Here is a 14,199-nt window from a genome sequence, read left to right on the forward strand (position 1 = left end):
GTATGAAAACAAGCTTCATGCGCAACGTTTCTCTCGTTATACCATCTGTGAATTCAGGATTCTGAAACGATTCCTCTAACCTTCCCTGCTATGCGCTTCCCAGTTACTCTTACTAACCCTGACTAAACCTCCCTGGCCACGTAAAATAAGATTAAAGGTACTGACAATGAATTATGCAGATATGAACAGCGCCTGCAATGACAGGACAGGTTTAAGAGCTCGGTCTAACTACACTTAAGGCTTCGTGATCCACATTGCCTTAACCTGCGCTGCCCTGCGGTTAACATTTTGTGAACTGGGGCATCTGAAATGGCACAGAGGAGGTCAGAGCGTGGAATTTCCGTCAGAAATGGTTACTTTTCGCTCAAAACAAGAAAAGTAATTGTCAACTGAATTGGAAGTTTAGTTTGGATGGAAAAAGTTTGGTTTTCAAAGATACTTCAAAGTTCAAAAGGCACATTTTTTTGTGCAAATAATTGTCTTAGAAGACATTAGCTTATATCTCTTTTTAAAAAGTCACTGAAAACTTCTCATCAGCTTTGCTCTCAAGGTCCATATTTGGGCGTTTCTGTGTTCTGTGAAGAAGGTAATTTGCCCTGGTGCTGTGTGGCATGGAAGCAGAGAATTGTAGCTTTTTAGCCTAAAGAATGCAGAAGCAGAGACCCTTCCACTGGGGGAGGAAAGTAATTAATATTTAATGCTCACTCAGAACACCCACGTGGAATTTCTGGTGAGTAGGGGGCTTTATAATCAGGGGCACAAGGCAAAGGGAGTCCTTTAAGGCATTTTCAAAACAAAAATGTTCTCTCCACTGTCTCATTTTTTAGATAAAAATGTCATCTGCATATTACTGAAGGAATAATAATCTTCCCAGTGGTTATAAACCTACAGCTCTTGCCAACAGCTTAAAGTTAAGATCTCATCTTGTATATACTACATTAAGAGCTAATAGCTTTGATATTTAATACAATTAAAATATGAATTACTTGTTCGTAATGATTTAGGGCTTCCTGGTAAAAAAATAAATACATACCTGGCTAGCATATTTTAAGGTGCTAAGTTTCTTCTACAATATTTGAAAATCTCACCATGAGCTGTTGGGAGAGATGATTGGTTTTCATTAGGCTATTTGATAGAATTTTAAAGACTTGGTCTGGAATGAAAGCAGTTATCTTGAAAGAATGCAACAGCACTGAATTTTTACAGTAAGAAAAAAATCTGCCCTATAAAATGCCGTTACTTTTTAAATAGTTTTTTTCTTGTTTCTGAGTTCATTTTCACAGCTTCCTTTCCACATACAAAATACAGAAACAATAAGTGGGGTATCATTCATGACACATTAAGAATAAAAAAGAAGAATTAAAATGGCACCAACAATTTGCTTATAAAGCTGATTGAAAGTGAAAATTCAAATCAGAGCAATGATGGGCCGGGCAAGGCCTGAAGTTATCGCCTGTAGTAAAAAAAAAAAAAAGGGTCTGTTTATGTCTCTTCATTTTAAATGCCTTGGCGTGATGTGTCAGCTAGATGAATAGGTAATGAATTCCCTTTGAAATGATCATTTTAATATACGTAGTCATATTTCATTTTGAGCACTTTGCGCTCGCTGAAAGCTCCGTCTCTGCAAGTCTTCCACATCGCACTTCTCGGTACCTTGGCTAAGAAAAGATTTACTCTTAGCTTAACAAACATTGTCTTTCGGTGTCCTGTGTTTACATCAATACTAACTTTAAAGCAACTTGTCAATGCTGCTTCCCAACAGCAATGTGCTTCCTAATATAAATCCATAACATAAGCTGATGGGATGGGATTTGACCTCAAAGACTGAGTTTGGATGGCCCTCGACAGCCGGGTCCCTGCCAGTTCTTCTACTCCCATCCCTGTCTATTTGCCCTGCATTTCATGCCAGTTTTGCAGTATATCTGTACTTATTTATGGAATTTTGACTCAGAAGGGTTAATCACTCATTTTCAGCACTAGTACCGAAGCCAGCTTGTGGCATTACACTCCTTTCTTTACCACTTGCTCTGGATCTTGTTCGTTAGAGCTAACCACAAAAAGAAGTTCTTGGCTCCTGCAAAATAACTCTCACCTATTCTTTCAAGAAATCTGTGAAGTGTGTGGCAGGCTGCCTGAGCCCGGGGGTGCTGGGCTCACATCTACTTGAGTTTGTGGCTTGCTGCTCCTCTTTTTTACAGTTCAGCTATTAATCTTTGGTGTAAGCAATGCTGGACTGTAGATACTGATATATATCACCGGTCAGAAAGGCGTTTAACAAACAGCATCCTTCTTGGCTTTGTGTATTTTGATGAAACCACATCCCTGTGAATGATTTTTTTTGCACACAAAAAAAGTAACTCCCACCTAATGTGCAAAAGTGTGAGCGGATGGACTAACCGAGCCTGCAGCACCCTCAGAGCTTCTCTTTATGGAGCTGCAACACCTGCTTCTAAGTTATAAAGCCTCTGCTGTTCTATGCCCTTCATTTCCAGGCAGTCGTCTGCCTCAGTTTTGTGTCCCAGAAAGCAAAGCCTCCTGCTTTGGAGGCAAGGTTTGCACATCCCTGACTGGTCTGCAATTCCCCCAGTGGAAAAGACCCAGCTCTGGCTTGTACGTGTGTGCGCGGGAAGCTGCACACGCAGACCCAGCTCACAAAAAAAATGCCCGCTAATGTCATAAAATCCAGTGTAATGCCTTACCTGGAGAAACTGGGAATGCATCTATAAATACACGTATTTTTAAAGAACAAGCTGAGGACTGCAGGCATGGTAGCATGAGCGCAAAGCGATTCAACGCAAGGTAGAAGGATGCGAGACGGCCGTCCCTTCGGGCAGCCTCGCCTCGGCCAGAGATCAGTTTCCATGGTTGCAGGAGCCAGGACTTTCACAAACATTCGCTAAAAATAAAATAATTTGTGACACAGACAATTCCTGAACTGTTGTAACTGTGAGTGCCGACGTTGCTGGGGACAGACTTGTCTTTGTGCTTTGTTTCCCTCCAGGCTGCAAAAGAGACGCAACAGACAACTAATACCAAAGTGAGTAGGATGATTCGAGTTATCTGTATGAATAACGCAGTCAAAGGGTAATTATTCTTGCTGTCGTTTGCCATCTCAAAGACACTGTTTTAATTTCTTAATCAATCATTTCTGTTACAAGGGGTGGGTTACTACGTTATTTGCTTCCTCTGTTCAAGGCACTAATTCATCTGCAAGGACGGGGCAATGCAGCTCACGAGCGGCACCCTGTTGCACGGCGCTCCTGTGCCATGGTGGTCCGCTGCGCGCTTGCCCCTTGTGCCAGGCGATGCCCGAATGCCCTGCAACGTCCCTCACGCGCTTCCGATAACCTGCGTGTTCGTGTTTCTTTCCAGAGCACCGAACAGCAGCCGGTTACCTCTGTAAAACCGGACAAAAGCGTCCCTTCCTCCCAAGAGCCGCAGGCAACTAAGCAGAATGCAAAAGCCCCCGAGGCTGCAGCCCAACAGCAGGCAGCAGCCGCCGAAGCCCCCAGAGAGGTGACGAAGGAGAAAGCGTCGTCCACCCCTATGCCGCTGAGCAAGCTCTTTTGGAAAAAGGTACGTCTGGATTTCGGAGCTGGTGCGTCCCACAGCTCCCTCTTCACGCAGCGTCTAGAGTTATCGCTAAGCATAGAGCTACGGTAAAGCAGTCGTATCGGCAAAGCTGAGCGCGACCCACGTGCTAAACGCATGAGGGGCGTAAATGCTGTGCCCGGTTACAAACGCATAGGGGAGCTTTGGGGCAGTCACGTACGCGCGTGGCCAGTAATGGCAGTTAGACTCCCGCAGAGGAATCTTATGAAAAAGTAGTCTTTTAAATCTGCCTGTACTATTTTTTGAACGATGTTATGGAAGAAGGAACATCACGCTGCTACTTCAATGTGCTTGTTAAAAATCCTACAGAAATTTGGTGTTCTTTACCAAATTATGTCAATAATAGAGCTAGGAAAGCACGTTTCGTTTTTGAGAACTGTTTGATTTAGTTCTCAGGGTCTGAAAACCTGGAATCTGGTGGGTTTATTCTTACTCAGTAGACATAAAAGCTTCATACTGGAGCAGATCCGTCTTTAAGGTTGGGGACGGAGGTCGATTGCTTGGGAAGATATATTTTTCCTCAGGTTGAACAATGATTTTAACTAAAATTAGGACTAACTTGGGAAACGTGGTTCCTGTTTCTATGATCCTCGGTCGTTTATAAGCTGAAGGCTTATTCTCTTCTCTGTTCATTTAAGAGAAGAGCTGTATGAAACTTTACTGAGTCACTGTATGTTGAATAACTGCTTTCCTGGGCTTCTGTTCAAGTTCAAATCCCAGAAATGAAAAGCTTCCAAACACACAGATGCTGACAGAGCGGTTCGCCCTGCAGCTTCTTCAGCTGTTTTTGCCCTCCCTGGGCAGTGACATGGAGATACGGTTCGGGTATGTTGAAAAAATGAAGGTGTTTAGATATTTACAGAGTAAACGTGCTTGTAAACAATCTAAGCTTGAAACAGAAACACCTCCCGACTTATTTTCCTCTGGAACTGGGCAAATCAGGTACTTGGAATGAAAGGAGAGTTGTGAAGGAGAGGGACAGGGAGGGGTTTTATATAGTTACTGTTGCTACGGAAACCTCCTCCTCTGTCTGAGTAGTCTGGCTTATTTGAAAACAGAGATGGGAAGCAGGATGTGTGCCGAACATCAGGACAAAATAAGAAAAAAAAGAGGCCTTCTGGCAAATGGTTGTGTGCAGTTTCAGTATAAAACTGAGAGTGATAAATCTAAAGTCCAGTATTTTCATAATAAAGCAACAAGGCCTTTTGTGTATTTGAGAAACAAAGAAACAGCATGTAAGAAAGGAAAGTTTCTTTTTCTTGCAGAAAAACAGTGAAAAAATCACTCCTGGGGGGGATTAACTGGTTCTGATGGTTGGTTTAAAAAAAAAAATAATAATCTGATAAGGTTTTAGTAAGATTTCAAAACCTTATTTTGACAGGCTAACGCAAACTAATGTAGCTGTAGATATTTTACTCCTCTGTGTCATGTTGGTTCTGCCCTCGGTGAACACCAGCTCCCCGTATCTCATAGCTAAGCTAAACTAGGTCTAGGTAATGCCCTGGGTCTTTTTAACCTTGCAACAACCTTCACGTGAAGTCCTTGGGATCTCGGACATCTCAGGGGTATAAACCTTGTGCCAAAACTCTGTCCTTCCCTGCTCTTTTTCCATAGTGTTGGGTTCAATTTATCCTACATCGACATTAAAATAAAGCTGCTTACATCAGTAAATGGAAAGCGTAGGGAACTCTCTGAAACTCCGAGCAGGTTTGGGTTGCTACCAAAAATATTAAGGGTTAGTTAAATCATTTACCCAAATGCACTGAACTATGTGAAATCTGACTTTTAACTTTGTAAAATGAGGCCGTTTCTGCCTAGTTAGAACTTCTTGGGTCTGGAATCGTCCAGAGACCAAATGTTTTTGCAAGTTTTCTGGAGTAAACTTTTGCAGTACAGAACTGAACTTGGTCCTATGGAATTTTTAAATAAAAAATAAAAAATAAATATTTCTGCCTGCTTGCACATCAAATCCTTACCTACAAAAGGCTGATGTTGCTTTACTGGATTTTCCTGACAGAGAATAATAATATATTTCCTTTGAAAAAGACCTTAGTGACCCAGTCAGCTTGAAGTTTAAAAAAACCCAAAAAAGTAAAAAATACAAGTCCTCAGAGTACAGGTTAGCCTCAACCCCAGCCTGGTTCGAGGATTCTGCCTTTTATTTTTTCTCTGCAGTGATTTTATCTATCTTTCTGGCACCATTAATGTACAGCCCGTTTGCTAGGTTGGAGGATCGAAGCTAGCAACTGTTCCAAAGAGGTGTATAATTCCATCGTGTGTAGATTTTCCTTTTGAACTAACAAATAGCAACCACAACACTCAATAGATCCAGGATTCGGGTCCAACTTCTCTCTTTCCAGGCAGTCTCTCAAATATCTATCTTCTGATGAGCTTTCACTTCAAAGTAAAGCTAATGAAGTGCCTGTCAACACGTGGCAGTTAATGCCGCTGCTGTGACTACAGATGAATAAATATGTAAAAGAAAGAGAACTAAAATCTTTATTCAACTCCTTGGATGGAAACCCCTTCGACAGAATTTGCCCCGTTTCCTGATGGGTCCGCACCAGAATTTTCACGACTGTTGCTTAAATGTTTGTCAAACTAGCATTTTTTTCCACATACTAAGGAATATTAATAGAAGATTGCAGTTAGTAATTTCACATATTTGTGTCGGAAACCTGGTTATCAAGACCTTGTAGATATCTGATTAGGGCAGAGAAACGTGACATTTCATTTATATCTGATCAAAGCATGCCAGTAAATGATGGAGGAAAGTGATTGATGAAGTATTATTTAGACTGCTCTGTGAATTATCTTTAAAAGCAAATTTATTTTTTTTTTTTTAAGTAAAATTTTAAGCTGTTGCAATTCTGTTGCCATACAAACACCACAAAATCATGCCCTTTCTCCTGGGGGATATTTATGCACTGATAATAGAAACAGCAGGCTGGTTAGCTATTAAGTGAAGCAGAATAACACCTTTTTATTGCTGAGCCTGCAACCATACTCTGCCATAGGAAAGCGAAGATAAATATTTGGGTGGAGTGTGCAAGATAAAAGTTAAAATTACTGAGGACTTATCAAGTTTGCACATATTCCCGGCTGGGAGCAGTTTACCTGCCCCCGTACTGGAACATGCTGCCCACCAGGCAGGAGAGGAGATTCTGGCTGTTTTTTGCTGGGTAAGTGGATGAAGAAGCTTTAATGAGAATCCTCCCGGGTTGAGGGAGCGAGGAGGACAATAAGCAGTGGGCTTTTGGGTGCCATTTCGCAGCCTGCCTGCTGCCATAGGTGCCATCCTTGCAGCAGGGAGGGCCCTTCGCCTCCTCAACCCAGCAAATAAAGGCAATTGAACTGGTGAGTCAGAGCCATGCTCCTGGGCTCTTTGCAGACCGGTGTGGTCTAACTATAAGCTGACAGAGGTTAATACTAATTAGTTAATATAGTCTCAGCTCTAATAGCTCAAGGTCTGCTGCGTGGCTCGTTCAGGCAGGAGCTGTAGGTCATGGGGGCTTCAGGGTGGAGGTCCAAGAGCACGTTGATGGCTGAAGCTGAGGTGCCTTAACGGCAGCAGCCTCTGTTGTCTTGGCATTGGCCAAGGAGGGCGGAAAGGTGGATTAAAGTCTCTCTAACCCTCTCTGCTTCCCGCCTGTGAGTCTGTGAGCAGCAGGAACAGATCTCAAGCATAACTGCTCTTTTAAGTGGAAATTTCTTGAGCAAAAGGTCATCTTTCATATATATTGTTAAGATAAAAGAAAAGCTGCTTCATAAAGAAGGTATGACCCAGGAAAAACAGAACTATTCCCTGAGTCTAATGAAATGCAGTGGAGAGTGCCAGTTCAGGCTCTAGCACAAGATCAAAGCAGGGTATTGTGTTTATCTCAATTTTGAGGAAAGATGCAGAAAGCAAAAAGAAAACTCCTGTCAAAGTTATCCAGGTCACAACACAAGTTACACTCGTGTAAGGCAACAGTTTGTATGGTCAGGAACCTAGACAAGAAAATGGTGTAGTAACGGTTCCCCAAAACAAGAACCCCAAGACAACTCCAAAGAGTAGACACAAACTTTCCACCATAACTGTTTTAAATAAGCTTATTACTAGAGAAAACTAGGGACACTGTCTCTTTAGAGATGGAGCAATGCTTCCCAAGCGTAGTGAAACAAAGAGCCTAGTAAAAAGTAAAATACTTTCCGTGGTGCATAAAATAGCTGCTGACTTAAGTTCAATTTACTACAATTTGTGCCTGAGGCAAAATTTGGACCCATGAATCCAGCGACCTCAGTTGTTGCAGTTTATAGGTCTAAGATGATAACTGACATATATGAGAACACTTAGGCATTAAAGGCTCATGAAGCTGATAGAGCTGGGCTGTTTGCAAATTATTATTATTATATACAAACCGCAGTTTCATCCTAAAGCTAGTCACAAAACTTGATATAATTTTTTGTCTTTCTCCCAGGTGAAACAAAGAAGTAGCTTAGCCCGTTGCTCTAGAGAACCGTTTAGGTTAATGTAACATCATTCAAAGTGTATTCACTTTTTATCTTCATCAAGCTCTTCCTATTACACTTTCAATTCCTGCCAGAAACACATTGGTGATTCTCTTGAATGCAGAAATGGAGGTTTTTCTTCCAGTTTCTTAGGGGAAACAAGAACAAAAATTAAAAACTCCTGTCTTTTAAGTAAGTCAGAAAACCTTCTTAGCTGAAAGGGGGTTTCCCTTCTACTGTGAAAGACCAATCTCTGCATCTCTGAAAGTACACCACTGTACCCTGGCCGTGTGTCATCAGTCTCCAAGAACCTGTCACCCTGCTCAGTCTTACTTGAGGGGGTTTTGTGATGTCTCTAGAGCTTCCTTCTGTGCCAGCATATCTGAATACCCTGATCTGATGGCACAGAAGTTGTGGAACCTCCAGCCTTGGAGCTACTGTAAGCTCAACTTGACAAGGCCCTCAGCAACTTTGAGCAGGAGGTTGGACTAGGCCTCCAGAGATATCTTTGAGATCACAAAATTGTAACAGAAGATCTTCAACATCAGTTAATTCGATCTTACAGAGGAAGATGGGTATACAAGAATGATTCCTGGAGATAATCACAAGAAATTTATCATAATTTTTTTAATAGCAAGCCTAAGATCTTAAACAAGATAGCCTGTAACTTCTGCGACAACTTTGGTATGCCTAATAGTACCAAATTAAAGTAACTGCAGAGGTACGTTGGATAGCTAAGTTTAAAAAAAAAAAAAAAGGTAAAAATAAGGTATTCTAAAACAGGATTTAAACTTTCCTAAAGCCTCCTGTGGAATCCATCAAGAAAAAGTCACCCATTACTTTAAACAAATCAGTCTCTGAAGAGTTGACTATCACTTAGCTCTTTTTCCTTATTTAAATAGACAGTGCTTTTCAGAGTTTGGCATCTCACCCCAGGACGCATTTGTTTTCAGTAGTGACACTAACACCGTTGTGTAGACATAGCTTGAGAGACGAAACTCGTTTGGGTTGCAGCTGGAGCAGCGTGGCAGTAATACGATCCCAAACTGTAATCTTTGAATGATGAGCTCCCAGAAGCTAGGCTGCTGCTTTATTGAGCCACTGTTTCAACTCATGCAATGAATCATTTCCTTCAAGCAAATAGATGGTGAATTGATTATATGTATGTGTGAATAGAAATATAGATTAAAATTATTAGATTGATCATCTCAAAAATGTTCATAAATATAAATTAAATCTACAATTCCGTGGGGAAGCAGGTTATGCTGCAGTCATCTCAGGCAGCAGGGGACAGGGAATATTTATTCCCTCATCACTCTTGCCCCCCCTACCCCACCCCCAAAATGCTCATTCCTTCCACAAAAGAGGAGCAAAGAACAAAGCAAAATCTCTCTCGTGCTGCTGTAGAAGTCCATGGTGAGTCCCCATCTTGCATGTGGGGTCTCCCTAGCTCAAAAAAGAATGGCAGAACTAAAAGGTAAAGTGCGGAGAGAAAAGTGCATAAATGTATTGAATGGCGTCTGTATCAAGGACTACATAAATTAGGAAATGCTTTTTTTTTATTGGCTCAGAAAGGAGTGGCAGAAAGGAAGATGACAGAAGCATACGCAATGGCTACTGTAACATAAAAGGTGAACAGGAAAGATCAGTTGTTGCTCAAAATAAAGGCAGTAGAGAGTATCAAAAGAAATATAGTGACAAACAAAAAGAAAGTCCTTTTTTTTTAAAAAAAACCCAAACTTCAGCTGTAGAGTTCTTTGTCACGGGATGCTGCTGGATGTCAGGAACTTACATCAATTCAGAAATCATTTAGTTAAACTCCTGTAGGAAAAAAAAAAACATCAAAGGCTATTAAACTAAAGCTACTACCTGGGGAGCGCTGACTTGAAGACAATTGGAAACGTACCTGGGGGCAGTAGTACGGAAAGCTGCTGCGGGGGGGGGCAGCCATTTCTGCCTCTGCGTCCGGCTCTGGGGCTGCAGAGACTCTTTGATGTTACCTTCAAATCTTTCTCAGGTTCGTGTGGCTAAAATTAATTTGGTCAAAATAACTATGAGCATGCGTTGGATGTGAATTCCTGTAAGTATATGTAAAAATTGTGAAATATAAATAATCGAGACTGACTTACAGCAGTTCTCTCCTATAGTAACCACAGTATACGCTTCAGCTGTAATTATGCTGGGTTTTTTAAGCAGCAGCATGTGTTGAAATGCCAATACCTAGGGTAACTGCTTCTACTTGATTCAGTATTGGAGGCTGAGGGTGCAACTTATCCTACTTCTCCAAGGTTCTGTACCTTCCTGCAATAAGCTGCAGAACGGTAAAGGGCTTGCTTCAGGTCAAATTACCTGCTTATTAGCATAAGAGCTTCTTTTGATGGCAGAAAGGGAGGTATTTCTTCATAGAGTTCCAGTGAGGTGGGAGTTAATTAGTATTTTTGAGGGCATGGAAGAAAGTTATTTACCAGGGCAGAAGTGTGAGCTAAGGAGATGCATGTCCAGCCTCTGCCCAGCTGTGCCTCCACCTCCTATGGCAGAAACGTGCCCCCTGTTCGCGCGTCCTGCCCTGCACGGGTCTCCTCGTTCCCTTAAGCACGTTGAGCATTCCCAGGACAGCCTCGCGAAGGCTGTGGAATGAGGCATGCAGGAGGTTAATCGATAAATCTTATGGGAATCCATATTTCAGAGGAATTTACAAACCGCATGCCCTGGCTGAAGTACTATTATAATAGAAGGAACTTTTCAGTAATTCACAAAAGCTCAGTGGGACCCAAAAATCCTCCTTTAAAGGCAACGCTGCTGAGTACCCAGCGGCTTTTCTTGAATTCAAATGAGGGTCATCACTATCAAAGAGGGTGACTGTGACCCGTGGGATTAAGTGAAGTAATAGATGAGCTACTTAACTATCTTGTACCCCAAGAAGTCATTTATATCTTTGCAACTGGGAAGAGGAGCTAGCGCTGCCTGTGTGACCAGCCTGAGAACGCTGTGGCTGGGACACTGCGCTTGTGTTTCACTCTAAGAAGGGTGTTAAGCAGAGTTTTAACAATTAATAAAGTCCATGGTGGGTTTTAATTACTTAAGCAGCTTCTTTCTTTTGTGTGCAAACTCCTGGGCACGATCTTTCTCATTTTTACTGCTTTTACCTAAGTGTCATCTGCTCACGGCACATGCTGCTGTAAGTGTAAGTAATTTTAAGTGTTCTTTTTAAATCAGAATCAAAGATAAATCACTGTGTGTGAGAACTGGTACTGCAAATCAAGAAAGGCTGTTTCTTCAGTTTAAACAAGTGCTTAAAATCCCACCAGTTTATATATTTTTCTTTAATTGGGATGAATCAAATTCCTGAAGAAACCCATACAGATAGAGAGACGCTGAGAATGCTTTAATGCCACGTTTGTTCATGATGTACCGACTTACCGCGCTACTGAAGCACTTTGATTGTAACCTCTGTAAGAAACCCCAAAGCCTCACGGATTAAGTCTGTTTGGTTTGGTTTTTTTTTTTCTTCCCACTTTCTTAATATTTGCCCCAAATCACCCCAGAACGCATCGGAGGAAGCAGAGATCGTGAGCCATGAAAAAGCAGATGCGTTTTCAGAAGCCGTGGCTCCTGACAGAGAGGAGAGTAAGAGCCCAGAAGCTGCAGAAGCAAAACCTAGAAGAGAAGAAAGTAAAACCCCCAAAGCGAACCTGAGGAAGTTTTTTAAGCTGGTAAGCAAAGCGCTGAATTTCAAGAGTTTGGGGCGAGGTGCTCGCTGCGAGGCGGGGGGTGGTAATTCTCGGAAAACCTTTGGAAAAGCAGCGTGCGGAGGGGGGAGGCTGTGCCCACGCAGGGCTGCGTGACCCCGCACCGCGCATCCCCCGCATTTCGCGTTCTGCATCTCCCTCTCGTGGCTGCTCCAGGAAGAGCCCGGGGCCGCCGCAGCCCCACGCCCGCCGTGGGGCTCCGTGGGGCTCCGTCCAGCAGCCGCGATGGCCACCGGGCGAGCCCCCGGTGGGGGGCTCCTAGAGGAAACCGCCTGCCGCCAGCCGCGGCCGTACCCAGCCGCACTGCGCCCTTGCGAAGTCCCCTGCTTGCTTCGGGGAGTCGTATTCTTGGTGGTAAAACTTTTTTAGCAGCTTACGTAGGGTAGCTAAACTCGCACGTGAAAGGGTGCAATTGCTGCTTCGAAGATGTCATACGTTAGATGGAAAAAGAAAGGCACAAAGTAGAACCCAATCTTCCTTCCCAGAGGAAGACTTGGGGGGAAGAAGGAAACCGCTGAGGCGATGATGTGGCTCGTATCGTCTTGTGGTTGTAGGTACGAAGAGCCGTCCTGATGGAGTTGAGTACAAACAGCAGCCAGACAGTATTCTTCAAAAGAGTCTAGAAAAGTGGCCAGGAAAATAATCCAAATCTAGAACTAACACTTCCCCGATACAAATTGTAGCAGGCCTTGAGGATTTATATAGCAATTCATCTATTTCGGCAAGGTTTGCAAATGTGTATGAAAGATTTCAGGTTTTAATCAGTCTTATCTTTCAGGCAGCTACGTGGTGCGGGTGTCAGAGTAGCTTATACATTAAAACGTGATAAACGTCTTCTTATAACGCAATGTAATAAACAGCCCAGGCTGTCCGAACTGTCTGCTCTCGGGCACGCGCTGGTACGTGCAGCTGTGAGCAGTCACACTGCCAATGGTTAAAATTTGTGAGTCAGACCCTAGATGGTACAAGCAACACACCAAATCCTGATCTACATTTTTTGTTTCCAAAATATTACAGTGGCTCTTTTATTTTCAGTTGTTCATTAGCCTCTAGCCCAAACCACGATGGGTGCATTTACTTCTGTCTTCAGAGTTATTTTACCACACAGCTACTCTGGTTTATTTGAGGATCTAAGATAAAATTCATAATACCAGCCAAGAATCATGCATCCAATATGCCTTTAATTCCAAATAACGCTTGACAAAATTAGTCATTTCATAAAAAATCTCAACCTTATTCCTAAATCCAAGGGGGCTTGTGGTCATCCCGCATGGAGGCTCGTCGCCATGGCGCGTGCTAGGCATGCAGCAGGTGACTCGGGAGCAGCACATATCAAACGCTGGTGTTTGTGGCAAGCAAGACTACAAATTATGTCACCCTACCAAAAAATATGGCACCGATTAAAAAATAAAGCTGTCCCACACCCATCTTAGTCACCATGGGAGAAAGCAGCTCTGTGTTAAAAGCGGGAGATGTAACGCTGCTATAATCAGAGCAGGGGTTTAATCCAGATTTTGGCCTAGGAAGACCGAACTAGTGTGTAGGCAAACATCTAACCAGACGGAAAACAGAACTGTATTAACCGTGTAACTGGTTTGGCAGCTTTTTGAAACCTTTAGTATTCATCTGCTCTACTTTTGGCTATCAATTTCCAACCAGACTATGGGTTATTTTAATATATTTATTGTCTTTGACGCATGTCCCAGGCTGTTCCTTCCGAATAACTTTTGGATTGCTGGATCACTGCCATCCTGTTGCGCACAAGCAGAGCGGTGTAGCTGCCCCTCGTGCCAACTGGTCAATCAGTATTTCTGATTCCTAAGGCAGACAGAAGGATTTTTAAGCCACTGTTAAACAACTGGCTTCTGTAAGGCTTTTGACTGGTGGTGAGTGCTGAAAATGCATGACATGTTTAAGACTCCAACACAGGCTTGATTTTTCTCACAAGGAGAAGCGGGGGAAGCTCTGGCGCTGCGGGGCTGAGATGAGTACTGCAGGCGTGCCTAACAGGGCCCTGCTGCTCCGAATAGCTACACTGGCAGCCTGTGTTATGGAAGGTATCGCTTCCACCCAGGAAAAGTCCATTTGCGCTGTAGTTTTCTCTTGAGGTCTGGCTACCCGCTAGTAACAGCCATAACGTGGAGGATATTCCCGAGCCAGCTTTGCAATAGCTCGCTCACATCCTGGTAGCAGCGTAATTCTGGTGCTGCGGAGCTCAGAGCAGAGGAATTGGCACGTTTTGGGGGGCTGCCATTTGCAGCCCCCCCAGCCCTCATGCTGATGTCATTAGTCTGCTGTTCGTACTAATGCTGGTTAATTTAAAACTAACTCAGATGTACGAGAGTTT

The 14,199-nt window shown here is 43.0% G+C and overlaps 1 protein-coding gene across 11 annotated transcripts in view; it reads left to right on the forward strand.

The window, feature by feature from the left end:
• Positions 1 to 14,199, forward strand: part of BCAS1 (brain enriched myelin associated protein 1) — a 56,285-nt gene that overhangs the window by 27,903 nt on the left and 14,183 nt on the right. For all 11 annotated transcript variants that reach the window (XM_075108685.1, XM_075108681.1, XM_075108686.1 and 8 more), the window contains 3 exons: positions 3,002 to 3,037; positions 3,373 to 3,576; positions 11,649 to 11,816. In XM_075108685.1, coding sequence (XP_074964786.1) covers positions 3,002 to 3,037; positions 3,373 to 3,576; positions 11,649 to 11,816 — 408 coding nt within the window. The remainder of the gene's footprint in view (positions 1 to 3,001; positions 3,038 to 3,372; positions 3,577 to 11,648; positions 11,817 to 14,199) is intronic.

The sequence above is a fragment of the Phalacrocorax aristotelis genome, chromosome 13 (assembly GCF_949628215.1).
Source record: "Phalacrocorax aristotelis chromosome 13, bGulAri2.1, whole genome shotgun sequence".
NCBI classification, from domain to species: domain Eukaryota; kingdom Metazoa; phylum Chordata; class Aves; order Suliformes; family Phalacrocoracidae; genus Phalacrocorax; species Phalacrocorax aristotelis.